Below are 24,537 nucleotides of genomic sequence, written 5' to 3' on the forward strand. Positions count from 1 at the left end.
CCCTGCCAGTCTCTCTTTACATCTAAATCTCCATCTCCTACATTACCATACCCTTTACATGGCTTATGATGCCACATGTGGACTGATGACTATCAGCTTTTTATCACATCCTCTGAATTTTAGTCTCACTTACCTAGTTTCCGGTCCAACATTGCTACTTGGAAAACTAAGAGACACCTCAAGTTGACACACCCACGGAATCATTCTTTTCTTTTTCTTTTTGGTGCCTATTAATAGTATAGAAAATGTGATGCTTTATGCTATCTTGGTATAATCATATAACCTATTTTGATTATTTTCTTCCCTGTTACTCCTCTTTCCCTCTCCCCAAACCCCTCCTCGATCTCTGAAGACCTCCTCCTAGTTTCCACAAGAGGATTCTTGATCTCTCTCCATTCACTCATCTGTCTCTGGATGATCTGTCTTCCTGCAGATTCCACCATTTCAATTTATGGTATTTTAACACCAAGCAAGTTTTTCTTTAACAGAATTGACACATAAAAAATTGTGTATCATTAGAGTATACCAGGTGATGCTTCAATATGTGCTCAAATTAGGTTAAACTTCTGTATCTCTTCACCATTTAATCATTTCTCTGTAGTGAAATATTCAAAATCCTTTTCTAGCTTTCTTTTCAAATACAGAGTGCATTATCATTATCTATATTGACCGTACTGTGCAATGGAACAGCAGGATTTATTTCTCCTATCCAACTGTACCTTAGTCCCATTGATCAGCCTTTCTCCATCTCCCTCCCTCCCCTACTACTTTCTCCAGCCTATGGTAACCACTTTTCTACTGTTAGTTTTTCAGATTCTGTGTATGAGTAAGATCATGTGCTAGTTGTCTTTTTGTGTTGTACTAAAAACACCTCTCCACGTACACCCATTTCTTGCATGTTTAATGAATGTCAAGTAAATTGCTAGGTTTTGTCACAAGTATTTTCTTAGAGGTTGAACAAAGGGGACAAAAATTAAAACATACCCACTCTTGCTTTTGTGGGAGGCAAGAATAATGTGCACAGTTACTGACTCGAGACAAGAACTAAACTTAACTACTGTATTGAATGGTGAGACTATTCCAGGACTTTCTTCTTGGCCAGCAGCACAGGAGAGAAGAACAATGACCTTGACTGTTGGAAAGAATTCCACTTGTCCCTCCTCCCTAAACACTCCTTTGTGCTTTCACACAGACGCTACCCTGATTGTCAATGCCTCAACTTTGGATCGTGGTTTTTGTTTTCCTTCCCGGTTGCTGTTCTTATTCTATTGTTTTCCTGGATATGGCTTCAGTGGCTTTTCCTAGGATTCAAGTAAGTAAATACATTCATGTTTGTAGGATAAATGAAGGTCTCCAAATTCCAGGTTTTTAATTCTTTATCCAGTGCTTTTCTCCTTACACCATGCATGCAGCATTTGAAATTTTGTTTTTCTTGACCACCAGACAGACACACATGAACACAAATTCTTAAGATCAAGCTTGAATCTTAATTAAACAAGGTTGGCTATGGAAGTCAGTGTTTAAAAAGAAACCCATCCAGATGTCATTTGAATTTTAAGCCAATAAGATATAAAGTAGGAAGAGGGGCATAAGGAACTCACTATGATGAGCACACAGTCCACTGTGTGAAAGCGGAGTTTTTACAAGTTTGACCCTTTTACGTCATATAATGTTGGGATTTTCTTGGGTTATCAAGGTACTCTCATGCATGACATGCAAGTTTTCCTACTTTGTTCTAGCACCAAATTGATACCACCTTCATAATAAAAGATAAAATAAAGATCTGAGATTTTCTCTGTGGAAAGACTACTGGATTAGGTATCAAGACACCAAGAATATGATTGGGGCTTCTCACTGGCCAGATGAATGATCTTTGCAAGTCCTGACCTATTGTTACATATAGTGTCTTCATTGTAAAACAATAGAATTTACCCAAAAGATCACTATAATCACTTCCAACCCCAATTCCAGCACACCTGGATCCAAGTTGAACATATAGAAGCCAAAGTAAGAAACACAGGTCAATTAAGTGCTACTAATTCCAACAAAATGTCCAACGTGTTTTCAAAGGAGATTTCAAAGTATTACTCTGCCTAGGATTGAAGGTGGTGGTTCAGAAGCACCAATGAGTTATGAGGTTTAGGTAACAAACCAGTAGTGAATATTATAAAGAGCTCCACAGCAAAATCTAAAATGCTCTTTGCATTTTTCAGTTCATTTAATAATACTCCAATCAGTACACTTGATAATACTCCAAAAGAGAGTCGAAATAGCTATGTAGCAAATATTGAGGATTTTTCTTGAAAAATAAAATAATTCAAATTCATTTTTATACAGTTATATTTAAATAATTTCAAGGACCCATGAATAAAACAGCATATTATTCACCAAGCCAAGCTGAAGTCAGCGCTTTGTGTTTCTTTTGAAAAGCAAAACAGTATGGTCATGTGTGGGTCCCTGCCTGTTCTACATTTTCCAAGTTTTAGTAGCATAAAGACTGACCCTGTCCCCTCTTGATTCTCCTACCTGATTATTCTCCAGAACTGTCCAATTGTGTTGGTAGAGGAAAAATGGTGCTGATGATTAAAAAAATAATTCTATACAGATTGTGGGATCAGCGTGTGGCAGTTCTCCTGCTGGAGCAAATGTGTGGGATGTCACTGCCTTCGGCAGGTGGGCATTAGTGGGGAGAGGCCAACTGCATAACAAGTACCCCTCCCAGGAAATCTGAGCCTTTGGGGGCCTGTTCAGTGACACAGGTAGAAATGCCAGCTATGGGGAGTAGAATCCCGTCAGTGGAGAAGTATTCAGCCTCAGGCTCACAGTTGTTTCTGTTCTTTGTTGCTACATGTAACAACTTTATATAAAACATGTGCAATGACTGTTATTACTTTAAAACTGTCTACCACTTAGGAGAAATTAAGACGATAAAGGAAAGATGCATTAAAATATGTTCCATAGGAGGGAAAAATACTGTGAAGAGCATACATTATGCAAAGTGCATAAATCATGATCAGTGACATATTTCAACAGTTCCCTTGCTGTCCACTGATGGTTAGACACTGAACAGCTTCATGCTCCAGCTAATTTTTCAGTGTCCATTTCAGTCTGCCAGGGTGTTCACCTCCAGAGGTTTTAGATCGACAACTAGAAATTATCAGCCACTCCCCTGGCAGGGTACCATCCATTCTGATTAGTGTGTTGGCCATTAACACTGCTAGCTTGCCCATTATAAATGACCCCAACATACTTCAGAAGAGAAGCTCATCTATCAGTGCCACAGAACTTATTTAAATGGAGAGGCTGATGCATTGTCATATGCTTTGTCAGTTCCTTTGTAAAGGCATTAACCTTCCTTTGTAGCAATGTCAGTTTGTCTTTGACTTAACTGTTTACATACTGATCATATTGGGTGGAAGGAGAGTCTTATCTTTTTCTTTAGCAATACTTTTCTATAGATGGTTCTCAAGGTGGCCCATAGGTTAGATTCTTTTTTCTTTTAAAGAGTAACTGGTATTTATTGAGAGAAAGATAGCTTCTAAGAGAGATAGGAAGGGTCCAGTGGTGGGCCCAGTTTAGTTTCTTATAATAGTAGTATTTATGTTTTGTCAGGGGACAAAATTTTGAGACTGGAAAAATTACTAGTTAGGAATTCAATTGAGATTGCAAAATGTAATTATGGTCTCACTGATCATAAATTGAATAGTATCTAGTTATTTGTTGAGATACATGCATGAGGGTAATTATGAATGTATATGATAGATGGCTTAAGAAGTAAGGAAATATACTCCTTCAAATGAAATACACCCTAACAAGGTTTCATAGCCAAGTTATAGGGGTAAATCAAAACAAAGAAACAAACAAACAAAAATAAAAAAGAATAATCAAACCACAAAGTGTTTCTTTCTGAGATACCTACCATCTCACTATTCCACTCTTCCTTCTTACTCTCTTCTATACATGCATGTTTATCCCTGCAGTTTTACAAGACAAAATGTCCCTGGTTTCTATGTCTACACATAATGTAAACTGAACCACTCTGAATATTTCAAAAGATAATCTCTAAGAATCTAGCCATTTCTCCATTTTTTCCTGTCTCTGGAGGGTTTTTCTTTTTAATCTACATCTAGAGAAGCAACACACACACACACACACACACACACACACACACACACACAATTATTCAAGGTTTTAAAAACCCTGGACTTCAGAAGAGAAATATTAGTCACAGTGAAAAGAGTCATGAGAACAAGCAGCTAAAAGCTATAAAGAGAGGCACTTACTATTGGAAATAAACTAGAAGATATCGGGTGCTATTAGGACATAGGGTTAAAGAAACTTAGAGGAAAACATCATTTAATAAAGTTGGTTTTAAAGAATGGACCTTGTTTGGATTCTGACCAATATCAATATATGTGAATTCCCTGCCCCAGTGTATAATTTAAGCTAACTATCTTTGTGAAATGTAATGAATCTGATAGGAACTATCTTGTAAATTTGCCAAAGGCACTACTGAGTTGGTGAATTAACTATTTACTGTGCATACTAGTGTTAAGAGACAACAGGCCAAAGAAAACATCTATGATATTGTTACTGTCTTTTCCTCAGTTCATCTAACTACTGTGATAATACTTATATATGTGCAACAATTAGCAGCCAACATGCATAATAAATTTATTTTTAAATAATATGATAAAGTATGTAATAAAGTGTTAAATAGAGACAAGTGGTACATAGCAAATGCCAGTGGTACAAAAAGTATTTGGAAACAAACAGTAGATGTCATGGAAAATATACAACAATTAAGCACTGAAAAGTGAACAAAGCAGGCAAAGCAGAAGAGAAGTTAGAGAACATTCAAAGAAGGAAGGAGAAGTAAAAGCAGAATGCAGAGATATTTGGTTATTAGCAGGGAGATTCATATTTTATGAAGTTTTTATAAAATATCTTTCATCAAAGGGAGTAGTGATGGAATGTCCTTTGCTTAACAGACATAATTTTTTTTCAGTTTTAAGGAGATGTTCAAATGTGGCAAAAGCAAAACAGCTAGAGAAAAAGCTTGTGCTGCAGTGATTATGCAAGAATACCAAAAACTTGGGCCAATGAGGTAAAGTATGCATGTGTGTGGTGTGTGTGTACTCACATACACATACATCACACGCACACACACACTCAACCACTCCACAGATACTATATGTGCTTTAAGTAGTTGCTTAAAAGCCTATAAGCACATAACTGTCTTCAAGATATTTGTAACACTTAATTAGGGCTCTAAATTTGCTAAGCTTCGTGAATATAATTCAACTTGACAAGATATCTACTACTACCTAATTAAATTTGCCAGGTAGAATGTCAATACACTGTGAACCCCCCAGAAAGAAAGAAAGGCTTCCCAACTGCACTGATGTTCTCAAATTATTGACACATCCAGTACTTTTTTTTTCTTTTTGGCCTTTTCAATTTTTATTTTATTTTATTTTTTAAACTTTTATTTATTAAGTTATTTGGTACATGTTAGGCATGCATTATGATCACATTCATCATTGGGAATTTATACCTGTACATGATATATCTTGTTTTTTCTTTTTTTCCTATTCCCCTTCTCTCCTTTCCACCCACTCACCTCTCCTATTTATAAAAGTTCTGTTTCTGTTTTTTTCTTCTTTTCTCATATTTTTTTCTTTCCCTTCTTTCCTTTCCCAACCCCCTCCCTACTTCTCCTTTCCCTTTTAACTTTTTCTTCCTATTTCACATTATCTATTATACATTATACTGCAAAGCTGCTGTGATAAAAACAGCGTGGTACTGGCAAATAAACAGACCCAAGGATTAGTGGAACAGATCAGAAGATGCGGAAACAACTCCAGACACACTCAGCCATCACATTTTTGACAAAGGACTCAAACACCCTTACTGGAGGAAAGATAGCCTCTTTAATAAATGGTGCTGGAAAAGCTGGGCTTCAACTTGCCAAAGATTAAAACTAGAACTATATCTCTCACCATGAACTTAACTAACATCAAAATGAACTTAACTAAAATCAAAGTTCTAAATATTAAAACAAACACTAACCCTCCTAGAAAATAGGTTGGGTGGAACTCTTGAACACATTGGCATAGGAAAAAAATGCTATGGACATATCCAGTTCTTACAGTGTCTGGTACTCTACTAAGATTACTAGACAATAGCTCAGAGAGTTTCTACAAATATCCTGATAGAAAATGAATGACAGCATAGGAATTTCTCCACAGGTATCAAGAAACCATGACTTTGGTCCTCTTCATTATAATGGCCCTGCTATGGTTCAGCCGAGATCCAGGATTTGTTCCTGGTTGGTCAGAACTTTTTAGACAGTAAGTATTACGTGATATGCTTGTCCAACCTTCTTGTTTTATACTCTGCTTCTCTCCTTTGCTGTTCTGCAACTTTGAAAGTTCATAAAAAGATTTTCTTCTTTCTTATATAAATGTTTATTATGTGAAATAAATGCCACTCAACATTTCTTAATAGTCAGACAAATTCACATTCTGTGCTTTTTACCAATTTAAGGTTTAGTTTGTACTTCTATGGAGGACTATTTATTGGGCAAAATATCTTGTCTTTTGGAACATTTTTGTGCTAATTCACTACAAATTCTACCTAGGCTCCTTTTCATACATAAAGAATTCCTGAATAAGTAATAAGACCGATTTTTAAAACTAATGCTAGAAACCAGTCAGAACTAATTATATCTCTCAAGGTCTTTATACCAACAGTCATTGCTGAGTCATGTGAAGTGAGGGGGAAGATTGTAGCAAAATTTCCTAAATTAGAAGCCATCCTACACATCAATACAAGTAATTTGGTTTTGAAATTTGTGTTCCCAATCTATCTTTCACCAAAATACTCTAATTCCTAAATTCAGCAGATTTATGGCTTGGACTTGCTGTCTTACACTCTCCAGTAAAAATTCACACAGTCTGAGGGCAGAAACAAAATTGTTTGAGTCAGATGTATTCTAGCTATGTGGAATAAGGAAACTCCTCCCTTTCTGAATCAGAGCCTTCTGGTTTTGCAGGCCTTGACAGTATTTTTCAAATGTGCAAACTTGAATCCAAATTTCTAAGTCAAGCAATGCAAGGTGGTAGCAAGTTTTAGAAGATCAGCTTCAGCTTTAAAATCATTTTTGTGTCCCTTTGGATTAAAACTTTTCATTTTGAGATGTCTAACCCTCCAAAAATCATCTAATTCAAGGCAAGTTATTGTTTAATAGTTGATTAGCCTTTTGTGGTTTCATAATAGGATCTAGAGTAACATAAAAAAGTAATTCTCACTTTAAAAATCGAAATCCTACCATCCTAGGTAAGGAAAATCTTTCTCTAAACACTAGTGTGTAAGAGCTAAATGAAATCAGACAATAGCTAATCAAATCAGACAAAAATCCCAAAAGGAAATTTAACGTAATCGATTTCAAAGTTTTATTCCTCATGGGAAGATTATGTAATTCAGGAGCTGTTTTGTTTGTGGGAAACCAGTGTATTTGCTATGGGCAAGTGCTTTTGTCACCTAGCAATCTGAGAGGAAACAGTAGCAAAAGGAACAAAGATTTGACGATGGGACTTGAAGATAGAAATCTAATGACAAATCAAAAGCAAATAACATTTGTTTAAGCTTAATATTTTATAAAACTGAGACCACCTAATTGATAAAGAACTAAGAGATGGAGAGAGGGGAGGGAAAGGGGTTAGAAAAAGAATCAACATGTTGTGTACATGTACCAACTCATAACGACAAATGTAATCATATGTACTAAAAACATGTACCAATAGAACTAATACATTTTAAAGTGTTTTGAAAATATCCAATATTTATACCTTAATTTTATTTAATATATATACAGTCTATAGAACACATTTGTTGTGTAGAAGTTTTAGGCATTCAAAATTTCTAAAGTTAGCCTGATATATTAAGATTAATAGTTACCACCTGTTTTCATCCCATCTGTTTGAACCTGGACTGAATTCAATATGCCTTTTTGTATTAAAAAAATCCAGTTATATAATGCCTGGCCTAATTTGGCAAAAATTCAACCAAAAACTATAACTAAAATAAAGAATGAGGAAACAATACACTGATAAGTATTTTTCGAGTTTACAGAATAAAATATGCCACGATTGGGTTTTACTCAACAAAGAAAAAAATAATTCTCTATTTAGGAAAGTAGGCTTCTTTAAAAATTTGTGAAACTGAGAAATACAATGAATTTTCTTGATTAGTTAGGTTTTCCAGATAAATTATGCGTTGAGCACCTTCTGTAGCATATAAACTTTACTGAGTTTCAAAATAGAAAAATAATCCTTATGGAGTATGTATTTCTTCTCAGGTGATGAAAAATATACTTAGTTAATATTGCAGGCTTCTAAAACTGTAATCTTATTATTTATGCCTATTTTATTTATATCTTGTCTCCAGTTGCTTCTTAACTGTTGAAGCTTCTGGAAACCTACCTTACTTTTTGGAATGGCCCGGTGACTCTAAGACCCCATCTGTCCCTGAATCACTCTTAATTTGTACAGTGATAATTTATAAACATCTCATAACACATTCCATTAATTAATATTGGATTGTGTTTCATAGAGTACAAACCATTAAATGGGTTAATTTCATTTGTATAATATGCCTAGGACCTATAACTGCAGAAGCAGGTGTTAAATCTTAGAAAATAAATCAGTTATTTTTTGCAACTTATGAAACAGTTTGAGAAGACTCTAGCAACATAAGGCCTTCCCACAATTCAATAAAATGCTATAAATCAATTATATGGGGCTTTATCTGGTATAGCAATTGTTTCAAACTCAGTTCTTTCCAATAGAATTAAAGAAATAATTCAAAGAAGAAACTGATTAATATATCTGCCAGCTTACCTAAAAGAAAAATTTGCCTTCATGGCCTACTAAGTTAATGTCTCTACATGTATATTGAAAATAAGGAGAAATACATGAAAATAATGGGAATATGATCTGAGATGATCAATTCTAGTAAGTTATGTCATTTACTGGAAATCTATGTATTTTAGAGCAGATTATCCATAATTAATAACTTTTACCTCTATTACTAAAGTACACATAGTACAAGTGGAATCAATCCATTTAATGCTATGTACTCTATGAAATTAATTAAATGTTATTAGCATAATCAATGAATGTTTTTGCTTATGTAAGTTCTTAATGCCATTTTTTAATGTACATCTTTTTTTCAGGTACTCTGGTTTTGTAACAGATTCAACTGTTGCCTTAATTATAGGACTCCTTTTCTTCCTGATCCCAGCAAAGACGCTGACTAAAACTACATCTACAGGGGAAATTGGTTGAGTATCACTTATAGCTGATCAAATTTGACAGAAAAGCAAAAAACATGAAATGTCATCACTTTCCGTTAGCATTTAGAAGGAATAGCTTTGCTGACACAACCCTTTGCTTAGTAGGCCATATTTGTACACTGTACCCATTATTCATTCAGCACCTGTCCTCCACCCATAGGAGGAGTCATCTGGCTTTGCCGAAGGGAGGAGATTTCCTTATGCATTATAGATAGGAACCTACTACAAGTGTTACTATTTGACCTATGATAAACCCACTCCCACTGCCATAAGTAGAATTAATCTTACTGAAAAACCAAAACAAGAACTTGAAAAATCACTATTTCCTGATGAGGCCTTGTAGTGTATGCTAAGGATATACAAATGGTGATGTGAATTTCATGAGAAAGAGCATTTACAGCCTCAGAGTAGTCTTGGAAGAAAAGCAAATCAGTCCCACGTAGTCATAACCTACGGTCATGATAGAAAAATGGTGTTCAGTGGGAATATTCATTGTATTTACAATTTGTGGACAAAGAAGCATGCATACTTGCATGAGCATACACCTCCCACGTACACATGTTCTTAATCATAGGCTCCATTCATGTATATGTTTACAGTAGCCCAGCATGTTGTCAGTAGTCAGATTCCTAATTGCCAATGTGGGACAAAAGATTTATAGTAGTTTGGAAATAGACTAGTAAGAACAGAGCTGTGAAACTGTTTAAAAGCTGTGATGTGTATAGGACTCGTGCAGTTGGGTTAGCTCACCTTGCTCGAGTCACCGTCCATCAGTGACTAATATCTCAGATTTTCAAGGCATGATACGTATGAACAGCATAATATAAAAATAAATGTCTTTTATTCTTGAGATTGCAAGGTCTCATTGTGTGTTAAAGAAATATTGCAATATTTAGCACTGATTTTTATGAGACCCTGAAAACTAAACATTGCATCAAAACCCTTTGTGGGAACCAATGATTGGCTTCAGCTTCCCAGATTCCTACATCTGAATCTCTGCCTCAGAAAGAGTCTTAGTCCTATCCACCTTCCTACCCTCTGTCTTTAATGCTTTCCTCCCTGATAAACTTGTTCATATTGTGTTTAAAAATGACAAATGTGACATAACATGTTAAATTTTCAGTAGGAGGTACATTTCAGAAATATTTGTGCTTTGACAGGATATATAGTCTTAATCCAATTAAGAAACATTGTAGTAAAATTTTAATCATTTGCAAAGGTAGTTTTGAGAGTATTTGAGGGGAGTTGATTTGGGAGAAGGAGGTAGAAAGGAGGATTATTAATATATTATAATCTCTCTAAGTAGATGTTATAAATGTTAGATGGGAATAATGTGCTCATAAATGCATTTACTTGTCAACAAATCAATGGAAAGATCAGAACCCAAATATCTAGAGACATCTTTATAATAATTGCTTCATGAGCATTATTATTCTCAAAAATGATATTTTAATCTTTTAATCTGAACTTTTGAATTACCTTTAACTAGAATCCTGATAGATCTGTTATTCCCTTTATGATTTAAAAATAATAAAATATTCAAATAAATATTAATAAATAATAATTAAAATCATGCACTGATGCTACTGGAATCAATGTCATATTACAAACACTACTTAATAAAGGAATATGAAGTTCAGTGCACTGTGTTACTCAAGTAAGTGCAATGGAATTAATGAATGAATCGCATTATAAATGATGCTATAACTTACGTAAAATAAATTTCAAAATATCCAAACTATTTTCCAAGTCATAATTATTTTCTTTTTTATAATATAATGTTCCACTTAGGCTAAGTGGAAATTACTCAAAGTCCAGATCAAATCTCCTCTTTAGAAACAATGTAGGAATCTTGCAAACTTTCTGTGAGGTAACTTGTGATCCTAATTTTTTAAAATTAACATGTCATACTGTAATGTTTTAAGCAATGTTTAACTGTAGGACTTTTGTTTCACAGTTACTTTTGATTACTCTCCACTGATTACTTGGAAAGAATTCCAGTCATTCATGCCCTGGGATATAGCTATTCTTGTTGGCGGAGGGTTTGCTCTGGCAGATGGCTGTGAGGTAATACTCTGTGTGTAGGTTATTTAACAGTTAACTAGACGGTTAAAAAGAAAAACACAGAGACATTCAGTCTTCTGGCATATTCCAATTTATTCTATTAAATAATGCAGATTTCAATAGCTATGCTGTGAACATACTACATAGATGAGGTGAATTTAGAGTTCAAGAAGTTTTCCAAGTGGCAAGCAACAAGCATAATTTTTTATGGTGTTTAAAGGTATCAAAAGAAATAATGTGAAGGAGATTAAAATTGTTAGTCCACTAAATAGTGTTAGAAGACTAACATAGTAGGAAAAATTTTACATAAAAATAATATGTAAAGTAACTCCTCATGAAACATATTTCTTGTTTGTTTGTTTGTTTATACCTTTACCTTAGTTCATGATGAATTTGAGTGGCATTTGAATTTCAATATATTGTGGTCCTATTGTTTTCAGAAGAGGATGAGAAATAATATTAGCATTAAATGTACTTAATAAGTTCTTGTTGAATGAAGTCTGGGGAGAATTTCATACAACCATGTCTGATACCATGTCCATTCTTAAGAAGATATTAAAAAAACAGCATGAAGAATGCAGTTGGCTATTTTTTGATCTTTACATCCAGTTGATACAATACAGCAGTCTGGGGAAGCCCTTGTCCCTTATAATTGGCCTCCTCACTGTGTAGTGGTTGGAAGAAAAGTACCTGAAAGAATTCCATAAACATCCTATACTTTTAGGCTAGTTAAAAACCAGCTGCTTCTTGATTTCATACACTCTTATGAAGCACTCAAAGATTATGACTGTTCCATCTCCTTACTCATTCATCAAGTTGAAGAGAATGGTGAGAGAAGTGTTATGTCAAATCCTTTGCAAGGGGTTAAGTTTTTATACTTTTCAATATAAATATCTTCTCTCCTCTTCTTGGTAACCTATTGGGAGACTTCACTTCTAAGTTTATTGCCAATTTTCTGCATAGCATTTAGATACTGAGCTTTCAGCAAGAGGATTTTGTAATAGCTGAAAGTCTTGGAAATTGACTCAATTCTGAGTGCCTTTTACAAAATTGTTTTAGGTATGGATTTTGCTTGCCTCATTACCTGCCCATAGAAATACATGACATTTATACTTTCCTTTCCTACTACTGTACTTCAGCAGTAATAAGATGTGAATTAGACTAAATAACTTCCATTTGTGTGTCTACTAGTTTGTACTGTAAGGAAGTCAGAACCAAAATATCTGGCATTGATAGGAATTTTGTTCATTTCTCCTCCTGCAGAATGAGTAGACTGGACCCTAGACACTCAAAATGCCTTTGAAAACATCCACCAGACCCTAGAGCAGCAAAATCTGAGTAAATTAAAAGATGTGAACCAATCTGATGTACTAGATTCTCTCAGTGGAACAATTAGGTACACCATTGATGTAGGTCTAGTTTGTCAAAAAAATTCTATTATTCAGAATCAGATATCTTGAAGAATACTCACAGTAACCCTACTCCTAAGTGGTCAGCATTAAATCATGAACTTCAAAAACTATGGCTCTAGGCAAATGTGCCCACAGAAAATGTTTTTACAAAAGATTTTGAAACAGTTTATTTTTAAAACTTTTGCTTTTATTTTAATTAGCCTGACAAATTGTCCAGAATCAGATAACACTTCTAGTTGAGAACAGTAAGATAGCAGTACCTATAGTATTTACCTCATTGCGACTGCCTCTATCTTAAAAAGTCCTTGCCTTGCTTTAACATGGTAGAGCTTTTGCAAGCTGGTAGTCACATTTATATTCTTGTCAGTGAGTAACTGTTCCTCTTCTCTTTTCTCACATTCCTCGAAATTTTTGTCCTGAAGTAAACATGGAAGATTAAACATTTTTCTTATATCTCCACTAAATTGCAAGAACTAAAAAGTGTCAGTCTGCAAATTTAAAAACACAAAACTGTATGATAGGGTCAATAACAAGAAGATGTTGAAAAATTTTGAAGTGGAAGGAGGATATTTGAGAGGTAACTGACTTTGTACAGAAATAATGAGTGAAGAAAGAAGTAGGCTGGCAGATGGACAAGCCAATGAGAAACAAGGCGATTTATCTACAAGATCCTGGTATTGGAGGCAGCAGATTGTGCTGAAAGCAGGTGGGAAAGCCAGAGCTAAATAATGGAGAGTGGTTTAAAAAGTGCAGGTGTACTGTGGGCCCCCCAGAAGCTTTCCCCACCCCACAGTAGACTCTTTTCCCGGGTTTAAAAAAAGGTGAAGTTTACCAATGAGATCCTGGCTCATGGCTCAGTCCCATATAATGAAATCTACACTTCAACAACATTTGCTTAGCACAAAGAGCTTCCAATCATCATTTTGTTGTCTCTTTAATACTCAAGAATCCCCAGAAAGTTGGAGAAGATACTAATACAAAAAAGAGAGACAAAAAATAAACACAAAAACAAAAGAGGGCAGAAAAAAAGTGAGGAAAACACACGAAGACACATGAGTCAAGAGAAAACTTTAAAAAATTGTCATTGATGCCTTAAATTGATATTAAAAATATTAAGGACATAAAACTAAAATAGACTGGAATAGCACAAAAATGACATGGTGAATTTATATATATTTATATATATATATATATATATATATATATATATGCAGAAAATATATATATATATGCAGAAAATCAGAAAGAGCCCCTGAAGATTAGAATATAACAGAAGTTTTAAAACATTCAGCAGCAGTCTCAAATGATAAAGCTTGAACATAAGCCAGAAATAGTACAAAAATTTAAAAAAGGTAAAACAAAGTTTACTTTAAAATTTACAATTCAATTTAAAATAAGAAAACTAGCACATGGATCAAAAACATATAACACTTAACTAGGAGAAGTTTCTGGCCGTGAAGAAAAAATTAGAAAGGAAGGACATTTCAAAAAAAACACAAAATTTTAAAAGATCCCTCAGAAATGAAGATGTTGAGATTTTATTCTGAGAGAACTGCTCAGGGCCCAGACCCTAACCACTTCAGGTAGAATTTTGGAAACTTGGGGATAGAAATAGAGTCTGGGCCTCCTAAGAGAGAGCTATGATGAAGTGTACTCTAATCAGACATAGAACCCATTCTGGTTTTGTTTTATTTTTGTTTTTGTTTTGTAATACTGGAGATAAAAGCCAGGGGCTTAGCACTGAGCAATATCCCCAGACTGTTTTGTTTTTTTACATTTGAGGCAGAGTTTACCAAGTTGCATAGGCTGAGCTCGAACTTGCAATCCTCCTGCCTTGACTTCTCAGAGTGCTAAGATCATAGGCATACATCACCACTCCTGGTTAAAGCCATTTTTAAAGGACTGTTTATGTATTTCAGGATGAATTTGTGTAATTAAATAGGAGGGTTTTGCCATGTAAAAGTAATAGCCAAATAAACAAAAAAGACAAACAAACAAGCAAACAAAAGACCAAAACAAACAAAAAATGTAAGTCAAGACCACAAATAGCACAAACACATCTGGCACCCATTTCTGTGATGCTTGGGCCAATATTTGAACTGAGAGTGATTAAAGCTTTTCTAATGTCAGGGCTAGGGATTTAGCTGAGTGGTTCTGCCGCCTGCCTCACAAGCACAAGGACCCGAGTTTGATCTCCAGTACCAAAAAAAAAAAAAAAAAATCTAATGTTGACCCTAGTTTATCACAAGCATAAAGATTCACGAACACAGTCACTCATTGAAATAGTCTCACAAAAGGTAAAATTTCCCTTGCATTATAGAAAAAAAGCAAAAAACAAACAAACAAACAAAAATCCTGCTAATCTGAGTACAGCCAATTTTCTTGGACTATATACAATGAAGCAAATGTCATTATATGATCAGGCATGAGAAGCTCTGCTGGACGCCATAGGAGATGGATCAATGACTTAAAACCACTGAGTGACAATTACTTCAAATTCAGAATCCTACAAATGCTAAAGGGTTGAAGTTGAGAAAATAAAAAGTTTTCAGGCATACAAAGACTCAAATAACTAGGGGCCGGGGATTTGGCTCAGTGGTTTCACCACCTGCTGCACAAGCGCAAGGACCCGAGTTCGATCCCCGGTACCAAAAAAAAAAAAGACTCAAATAACTTACCTTCCATGTGACAATTTTCAGAAAGTTATAAAAAGATGGATTCCACACAACACAGTAAGTAAGAAAGGATTTCCATAAAGGGGAACTCATAACAAAGAAGGGCTCCAGAACAACAATTGAGTAGATTTAAAAAACATCTAGACCACATGAAGCAGGAGAAGAGAATATTCCAGAATAGACATCTCCATGAGGGAACATTAAAAAAAAAGAGATACCTGGTATGTTTGTCTATTCATGGGGAGTTTTCCAGTTTTATTTGAGCAAATGATGAATTGGTAAAAGACACTTAGAAAACTAAGCAAGCAAAAGAATGAGGCAGTTATTTCTTGGGGAAAAATAGCAAAGAAAGTTAATATAATTGTAGAATGTTAAGTGGTTCAGCTATGAGCAATATTTCTGTAACCACAGTGATAACCATTAAATACTGATTTAATCAAAATTGTCAATATATGACTGTAGAGTCGTATGTGTGGTGTGGGAAATATATGTAGGGTGGGTGGTGTAAGTAAACTAAATTCTCGTGTAACATGAAAGTCAGCAAATAATGTCTAAATTTGAAAAATTAGGAAAAATGCATGATTTTAATATTATTTCGAAAGATTGGTGTACCCAAACATAGCTATAATAGTTGATAAGAGTTTAAAGTTTTTGCTTCTGGAGATCAGAATTTAGGAGTAGGGAGAGGTGAACTACAAGGGCTGCTTTTGTCTTAAAGCCTGTAGTACTTCAGGGCTTATTATAATGTTCACAAATATTAATGATATAAAATTAAAGTTTAGTTGGGAAAAAGTGGAAAGAAATTTCAAACTTTTTACAGCATGCTAATAACATTGAAATAAGACTGATAGCTCATCTACATCAAAGCCACCTATTATATATATATATATATATATATATATATATATATATGAGAAACTGAGCTCTTAGAATAAAGAATGCTTATTCATTTAAATTGTGTTGGATTAAAATGAATTATTAATGAATAAAAAATACTTTAAATTTGTTTTTTAGGTGTCAGGACTATCTACATGGATAGGAAATAAATTGTCTCCCCTAGGTTCATTACCATTATGGCTAATAATTCTGATATCTTCTGTGATTGTCACATCTTTGACAGAGGTAGCCAGCAATCCAGCTACTGTTACCATACTTCTCCCAATATTATCTCCATTGGTGAGTATTTCATTCACAAATTCAGGTTCTCTTCATCCAAACAATAGTGTTCATTGGTCTTTGGGCTGCTAGTTCTCATACTGTGGTGCAGAATCTTTTATGGCTTAAATGGGCCTTCTATAAGAAATAAAAAGCAGCCTTTATTTGTTTTAAAGCATTTTAGGTAAATTTGACTAAAGAGAACTGTTTTCTATGTTCTTAAGTAAATGATTTACCTTCTCTCTAATCATGTTTTTTACTTTTTTTCATTTGTAAATATAGGACAGAGTCATGCTAAATCCATTCCAGCTCTAAGACTTTGGATTCAGCATTTCCTGACAAATTTAGATTTCTAACACACTTCTTTCTCCAGAACATTGTTCTAAATTTGTGAGCAGTGATTCATGGAAGTGTATGCAGATGAATGACAAGCTAGGCTTACCCTTGAACTTTAAACATCTTAGACCCAATTTTCTATGCCTAGAGAAGAATTTTTTAAAAACTAAGAGAGTAGCTTTGCTAGGAGAGAAGAAGCAAGACTATCTTCTTTTTTTTTTTTTTTTTTTTTTTGGTATCAGGAATCGAACTCAGGTCCTTCTGCTTGCAAGGCAGGTGGCAGAACCACTGAGCTAAATCCCCAACCTGAGCAAGACTTATCTTCTCTTCTCCACATTTAGTTACCAATTACAAGTAACAACTTTAGGCATGATGTTTTTCTTATCAGGATGGAATTATTTGATAAAAGCAAGCCCTTTTGTATTAAGAAAGTTTGTCTTATAAAAAACAGAAAAAGAGGAAGAGCAACTATCTTTCTGCAGTTATTCTACTTCCAGCTCATAGGCTATATGTTGAGGCTTTGAGCTACTCCTGGAAAATGTAGGGTGTTATTAACAAACAATTATTAGCAAAATATCTTTTTTCTCTTTCTTTATTTTTTTAAGATGGAATAGCAAGAAAATGATGTGATTAATTAAGAATACTAATATATCTTCTGTAATTGTTCCTAAGACAGTGTTAAATTGCATTTGTCATAGAAGCAATGAGGTTGGTGGTGTAAGTAGAAGCACTAGAGCCAGAGGGACCTAGAACCTTACCTGAGCTCTCCTGCTTGCCAGCTGTGTGCTTGGATAAGTTCCTTTAGCCTCTCTGGGCTTGTGTCTTCATCTATTTTTCTGAATTATCTCATGAGCCATCTCATGAGATTGTAGAACTCTAAAATATATATCATTAGTTATATTATTTTTTATATTATATATAAATGTTTGTATACATAAACACTTAGCGCTGCACCTGGCATGACAAACAATAAATGGTTGCTGTCCTTAGTTTCTGGAATAACTGAAACCTTATTTTGTAGATGAACTGAACTATAATGTTTAAATACCCAACAATACCCATGTAAACAAGAATAAGAGGAAGAAACCTTTCTAAACAATACTCTTCAAGTTATAACTTCATTTGTGTGCACAGTTTTATATAATTAGGTTTCAATCTACTTCAGGAAGTTTTTTTTAATTTCAGTATCTGGTGCCTACCTTCAAGATTTTATTTCCACTTCTTTTTCTTTTATAATAGGCTGAAGCCATTCATGTGAACCCTCTTCAAATTCTGCTGCCTTCTACTCTGTGTACCTCATTTGCATTTCTTCTCCCAGTAGCAAATCCACCCAATGCTATTGTTTTTTCATATGGTCATCTGAAAGTTATTGACATGGTGAGTTAGCTAAAAGACTATTATCAGAGACAATACACATTGTGTGTGTATGTGTGTGTGTTGTCTTGAATAGGTTCAACTTTTACACACTGATGTTCCTTGGGAAAGTATGTCCTGAATTCTGTTTTTGTAGTTATGTGCATGAATGGTCATAGAACTGGTTTTTAAGGGTGATACCAAGAAGTGAACATGATATTAGAATTTATAGTCACAAGGGCTGGGGATTTACCTCAGTGGTGCCGCTGCCTGCCTTGCAAGTGCAAAGTACCAAGTTCGATCCCTGGTACAAAAAAAAAAAAGAATTTATAGTCACAAATACGGAGATATCAAGTGCATTAGTAATGGCCTAGAAAAAGAAAAGTAAAAAATTGTTCAGCACAAAAGCTTAAATTTTTCATGTCAAGATCAGGATCCAACCGGATGTAGGCAAAAGGAAGAAACACTGATAACGAAATCCAGCAATTAAACAGCACTATGATTTGCTATCACAAATATTTTATGCAACGACATTTGCTTTGAACAAGAAATTAGGCTCAGTGCCTGACTGATGAAAAGGCACCTTTCTTGTTCTGATTCTAATATGGCACCTAAAAGCACAAGCCAGTAATAATGGAAAATTTAAGTGATAAAACATGCACATTTTCCCCAAATTTAAATTAGTGGTTGTTAGGAACTAATTTGAGAATACTCTAGTCTTAACCCAGTCTTCACCGACTTCCAAAGTAATTCAAATAAGAATATATCCAAAGTAAATTTGATGAGCTTGCTATGAAAATGTAGATCCAAGGCAAGTGCCAGCTTCCTCCCTTCCATTCAGATTGCCATCCATGAATCCCAACAACAACAACAAAAATCTGGAAATATTTCTACTGAGAAATCACATATTGTCTTTTCATTAAATAAATAAAATTTACTAATACTCATTTTGTTAAATAAAATGTATATATGCTATGATTATATATATATATATATATGTGTGTGTGTGTGTTAAAATGGATGAAAATACAATTCTGGAATAAATAAGTGGCCTGCATGGACAGGGAAGAAGGTGTCTATAATAATCATTGTTAAGTGTACCCCCTTTTACTTTTCAATTCTGTGCTTTAATTCAGGGAATTCACAAGCAGCCAAACATTGTCAGTAAAGGGCCAGACAGTTAATAGTTGAGGCTCCATGGGCCACAGTCTCTGTCACAAATACATGCTCAACCCTGTTATTGCACCATGAATGCAGCCAAAGACAATATTCAAATATACATGCATAGTTGTGGTCTAACAGCACTGTACGAGCAAAGAGATAAAGAGCAGAAGTTTGAACATCTCTATTTTAATGGACAGAAAGCAATTTTGAAATTGTTTAATGGGCACCAGCTAGAAAAATGGGAACACCTAGAGTTGAAGTGGCATTATAAAATTTTAGTAAGAGAATATTTCAGGGTGAATTAGTAATAAAGTTAAGTGAATATGAAGGATACAGTTATCATATGGTGTCCTGAAATTTATACATTGAAATATAAAAGCGTAAAACTTGAATTCTGACTTAATATACAAGAACAGATATTTATGAGGATTTTCTCTAATCAGAATGACTTAGGTATATTCTTAAGAAAAACTGTTCCAAGAGTGTCTAAGGAAGTGATATTTAATTGGGGATAGATTTTCTTTGGTAATTATGAGACAGAAACTCATTGCTTCATGAAATAACACAACAATGTAAACTAGTCATTTAGGATGTAGGCGACTATGTCATATCTTTCTGCAACCATATTTTATTTTTTCTATGGGTTTTCCTTTGGGGAGACTGACATTTATGCTCTTTCCTATTCAAGGTTAAAGCTGGACTTGGAGTTAATATTCTCGGTGTTGCTGTGGTGATGCTTGGCATGTTTACCTGGATTTCATCCATGTTTGACCTTCAAACTTACCCATCTTGGGCTCCTACAATTAGTAATGTGACCCTACCATGACAAGTACAGAATTTCTTACTGTCTCTTGATGACTTTGAGGGAACCATTAAGAATTCATTGGAATGTATGACTGAGTATAACTAATGACAAATTAAATCAGTCATAGTATAGCTGCTGAGATTCCAATGAACATCCAAAACCTGCTGTTATAACTTGGAGTCCATATTTCTATCGGGCCATGACTGCAGAGTATCTATGTGCCTTCATCAAGAAGCCTAGTTTTGAGATTTTGCTTATGGAGTGTCTGTATCTTGCTTCCTCATAAGAATAATTTATAATTTGACCTTCAAAGAGGTTAGACCATTGGCTTTACCTTAGAACTAGAGTTTAGTGTAACATTTCAAACATTAATTTATTAGTTCAGAAACTTACCATGAAATTAAAAACAGGAAACAGAATAGACACGTTAATTAGCTATGTGGAAAAATCATTTGTATAGTGTTGTTCAAAGAATTTTCTGAAAAACAAAGCCATGGTCATCTGGTGGTGCAGAAAAAAGTTTAATGAAATGTTCATTTCCTCACTTAAGTAAAATTCAACAGGATTACTCTTAATACACAAAGCATAAAATTGAATTGAATTAATACATAATTCTAAATTTATAATTGAACCATTGAATCACAGAAAACTCATAGGTTATGATGAATTTCTACTTGATCCAACTGGTAGATTAGTGTTCCATACTTTTCTTGTACCTGCACTGAGAAATGTATTTTCAGTAGCTATGAACAAGGCTTGATATGATTTGTGCAGTATAATTAGAACAGCTAAACATGAAACTGTTCATAAACTTACACATATGTACAACTTTATCTTATTTTAGAAATGTAGAATTTCATCTGTAAAAAGCAGACATAGAAATGTAAATGAATTATCAGTATGTACATAAAAATAAAAGTCTTCTGAGTCCTTATATCAAAATTGAAATGCAATATCAGTGGAAACATAAATAATAATAATAAATTAAAATTTTATATATTTACAAAGGAGAAAAATCATTGCTCATTTAAGCAAACCATAAAAAAGGAAAAAGAACTGAACATTAAACCAAAAAAAATAGATATGGAAAATGACAATGTTTGTTGGCATTCCACAATTAGAATAGAGTGAATAAAATGACAATTAAAAACAAAAGATGGAGATGTTAGATCACAGACTTCACATGTTCAAAACACAACAGAAGACAAGGTTAAAAAAAAAGTTATTTTTAATCTTCACACGTATCTTTCTATATGTTACAAATCTGGTGTTTTTTGCAAATAATATTATTTACAAAATTATTATTGGAACTAATTAAATAAATATTTCATAATTATAAATTATTTAAAATATTATATTTTAAAATTTATATGAGGAATTGTCATGTTCATTCGTTATGTACTAGTCATATAAAAATTAATCATTTTCAAAGAAAGGTTGGACATTTAAAGCTTACAATATAATACTGCTGCTTTGTGAAAACTAAGTTCATCCTATGCTCTTGTTCCTTTTCCCATTTTATGTTACACATTTATTTATGATCCATAATATTGATTATATCTCTCCTCTTCTATTCATTCAATATATCTCTGCTGAATTGGATTATATTCAGGTATATTTTCATTGTAAAAAAAACTAAAACGACTTTTCAAATTATAATGAATAAATTTGGGTTTCCAGAAAATAATGTAAACATTTCAGCTTCAATAATTTTAATGAATTATTTCCAACTGCTGCAAAACGGAGTAAAGGAAAAGTAACTTGTGGTGAAAATTTGTTTAATTGAGCCATACAGTTCTCTTGCTGCATCTTTATGCTTGGTAGATATATCAAACGTGACTTTTTAATTTCACATATGTCTCATTTATATGCCAGTTCTTTGGCTCTTTTAGTTTGAGGGTTTCATGATGTTTTTCAAAGTTTCTAAAAAACAACCTTAAACATATGATCAAACACATCTTGATCCTCCCACTCCATGGTAGATAGCGTTTTTGTTATTATCTTAAACATTACTTACAGGCTAACTAGAAATCTTTGTCACTTTCAATTCTAATATCTTACTTAAGAACGGATCTTTTCTTGTCTAGATAATAGTAGCAATTTCACTAACTGCCTATTTACTGTCTGCTCATGCAAGCACGTGGAAGGGTCCGCTGCCACATGTGTATCCTTTGCTCTCCCAGCTGCTGCTATGCATGTCTGTCCCTTCAGAATTCATACGTCCTTTCTCTCAAATGTGTGTTCTCCTTTTACCTAGTATTCAAGTATTTTTTCTCTCTTTCTTAGTCTGGGAAGCAGGGAAATAGATTTTTAGCCAATGCCACTAATTAACATTATTAGAGAAAATTGACAAAACAATAACTATCATGACACACTGATTGTAGCTTGACATGTGTACTATATATTAATATTAGATATATTTGTAAACTGCTGCCAGAGCTAAATATTTGATAAGAGCCTTTGTTATTTTAAAATTAATTTTATTGTTACATTTTAGGTATACAATACAATGACATTCATCGATGGAAATTTGCATCTTTACATAATTTCTCTTGGCTCTTATATTTTCCCCATTCCCCTGCCCTTACTTCAACCCCTCCACCTCTCCCTATTTACAAAGAATTTGTTTCCATTTTTTAATTTTCTCATATTAATTCCATTCCCTTCTTTCCTGTCCCCTACACCTCCCACTTCCCTTTCCCCTTACCTTCCTATTTACATTATCTATTGTACCTTTTAGTCCTTATCTACACTTTCAGTTTCTCATACTAGGGAAACTATTTGGTATTTACACATGTGTGTCCTATTTATTTCACTTAAGAGGATGGCCTCAATGTCCATCCATTTAGCTATAAATATCTCTAATTTCTCATTTTTTATGGCTGAATAGTACTCCATTAAAAATAAAACAATTTCTTTATACAATCTCCAGTTGATGGGTAATTGGGCTGCTTCCAAGTTTTAGCTATTACGAATTGTGCTGGGTGTGCATATACCATTGTGGTATGATTCTTTTAATTCTTTGGGAAAGATACCCAGCAGTGGAATAGCTGGATCAAATGGACTTCCAGTCCTAGTTCTTTGAGAAACCTCCATACTGATTTCCACAGTGGTTGCACCAGTCTACACTCCCACCAGCAGTGGAACAGGGTTCCTCTTTCCCCACAGCTCCACCAGCATTGTTATAGGTTGATTTCATGATAGCAGCCATTCTCTCTGGGGTGAGTCGGAATCTCAGCATTGTTTTCATTTGGGTCTCTCGAAGGACCAGTGGTGTTGAACATTTTTTCATATGTTTATTGGCTATTTCTACTTCTTTGTCTGAGAAATGTCTGTTCATTTCAGATGCCTATTTTTGGATTGGGTCTTTAAATTTGGGAGATCTGATTTTTTTAAGTTCTTTATAGATTCTAGATAGTAGACCATTGTGTGAGGAGAAGCAGGTGAAAACATTTTCCCACATTGCAGGATGTCTCTTCACACTATTGATGATTTCTCTTGTGTGCAGAAGCTTTTTAATAAGAAGAGATCCTCCTTGTTGATTGTTTGTGCTTGTTCATGGGCAACTGAGGTTTTGTTCCTAAAATCTTTTCCTACACCAATCAATTTCTTCAAGCGTTCTACCTAACCTCTGTTCCAGCTGGTTCAGCATTTCTGTTTTAATATTTAGATATTTAATCCATTTTGATTTTAGTTTAGTGCATGGTGAGAGATAAAGGTCTAGTTTTAATCTTTGGCAAGTTGAAAACCAATTTTTTAAGCACCATTTATTAAAGTGTCTATCTTTCCTCCAGTGAGGGTGTTTGGCTCCTTTGTCAAAGATGAGATGGCTGAGTATGTCTGGAGTTGTTTCTGCATCTTGTAATCTCTTCCGCTGATCCTCAGGTCTGTTTCTTTGACGGTAGCATGCTGTTTTTTTTTATCACAGTAGCTTTGTAGTATAGTTTCAAGTTGGGGGTTGTGATACCCCCTGCCATGTCTCTGTTACCTAGAATTGCTTTTGTTATTCTGTGTCTCTTCTTGTTCTAAATGAATTTTTTGGATTGTTTCTCTAGTTCTCTGAAATATAGTGTTGGAATTTCAATCGGCATTGCATTGAATTTATATACCAGTTTTGGAAGTATGGCCATTTCGCTATGTTGATCCTTCCTAACCAGGAGCAGGGGATGTCTTTCCATTTTCTGATATCATCTTCAATCTCTCTTTTCAGAGTGC

The 24,537-nt window shown here is 34.2% G+C and overlaps 1 protein-coding gene across 4 annotated transcripts in view; it reads left to right on the forward strand.

Moving 5' to 3' along the window:
* Window positions 1-22,009, forward strand: part of Slc13a1 (solute carrier family 13 member 1) — an 80,982-nt gene extending 58,973 nt beyond the window's left edge. For all 4 annotated transcript variants that reach the window (XM_087204581.1, XM_087204583.1, XM_087204582.1 and 1 more), the window contains 8 exons: window positions 1,193-1,312; window positions 5,009-5,107; window positions 6,252-6,353; window positions 9,239-9,345; window positions 11,316-11,425; window positions 16,524-16,685; window positions 18,240-18,377; window positions 20,206-22,009. In XM_087204581.1, the coding sequence (XP_087060707.1) occupies window positions 1,193-1,312; window positions 5,009-5,107; window positions 6,252-6,353; window positions 9,239-9,345; window positions 11,316-11,425; window positions 16,524-16,685; window positions 18,240-18,377; window positions 20,206-20,343 (976 nt within the window). In that variant the 3' untranslated portion in view covers window positions 20,344-22,009. The remainder of the gene's footprint in view (window positions 1-1,192; window positions 1,313-5,008; window positions 5,108-6,251; window positions 6,354-9,238; window positions 9,346-11,315; window positions 11,426-16,523; window positions 16,686-18,239; window positions 18,378-20,205) is intronic.
* The last annotated feature ends 2,528 nt before the right edge of the window (window positions 22,010-24,537 follow it).

Source organism: Heterocephalus glaber, unplaced genomic scaffold (assembly GCF_053883595.1).
Source record: "Heterocephalus glaber isolate CG9 unplaced genomic scaffold, H.glaber_assembly_v1.0 deba00000546, whole genome shotgun sequence".
In the NCBI taxonomy this organism is placed as follows: Eukaryota; Metazoa; Chordata; class Mammalia; order Rodentia; family Bathyergidae; genus Heterocephalus; species Heterocephalus glaber.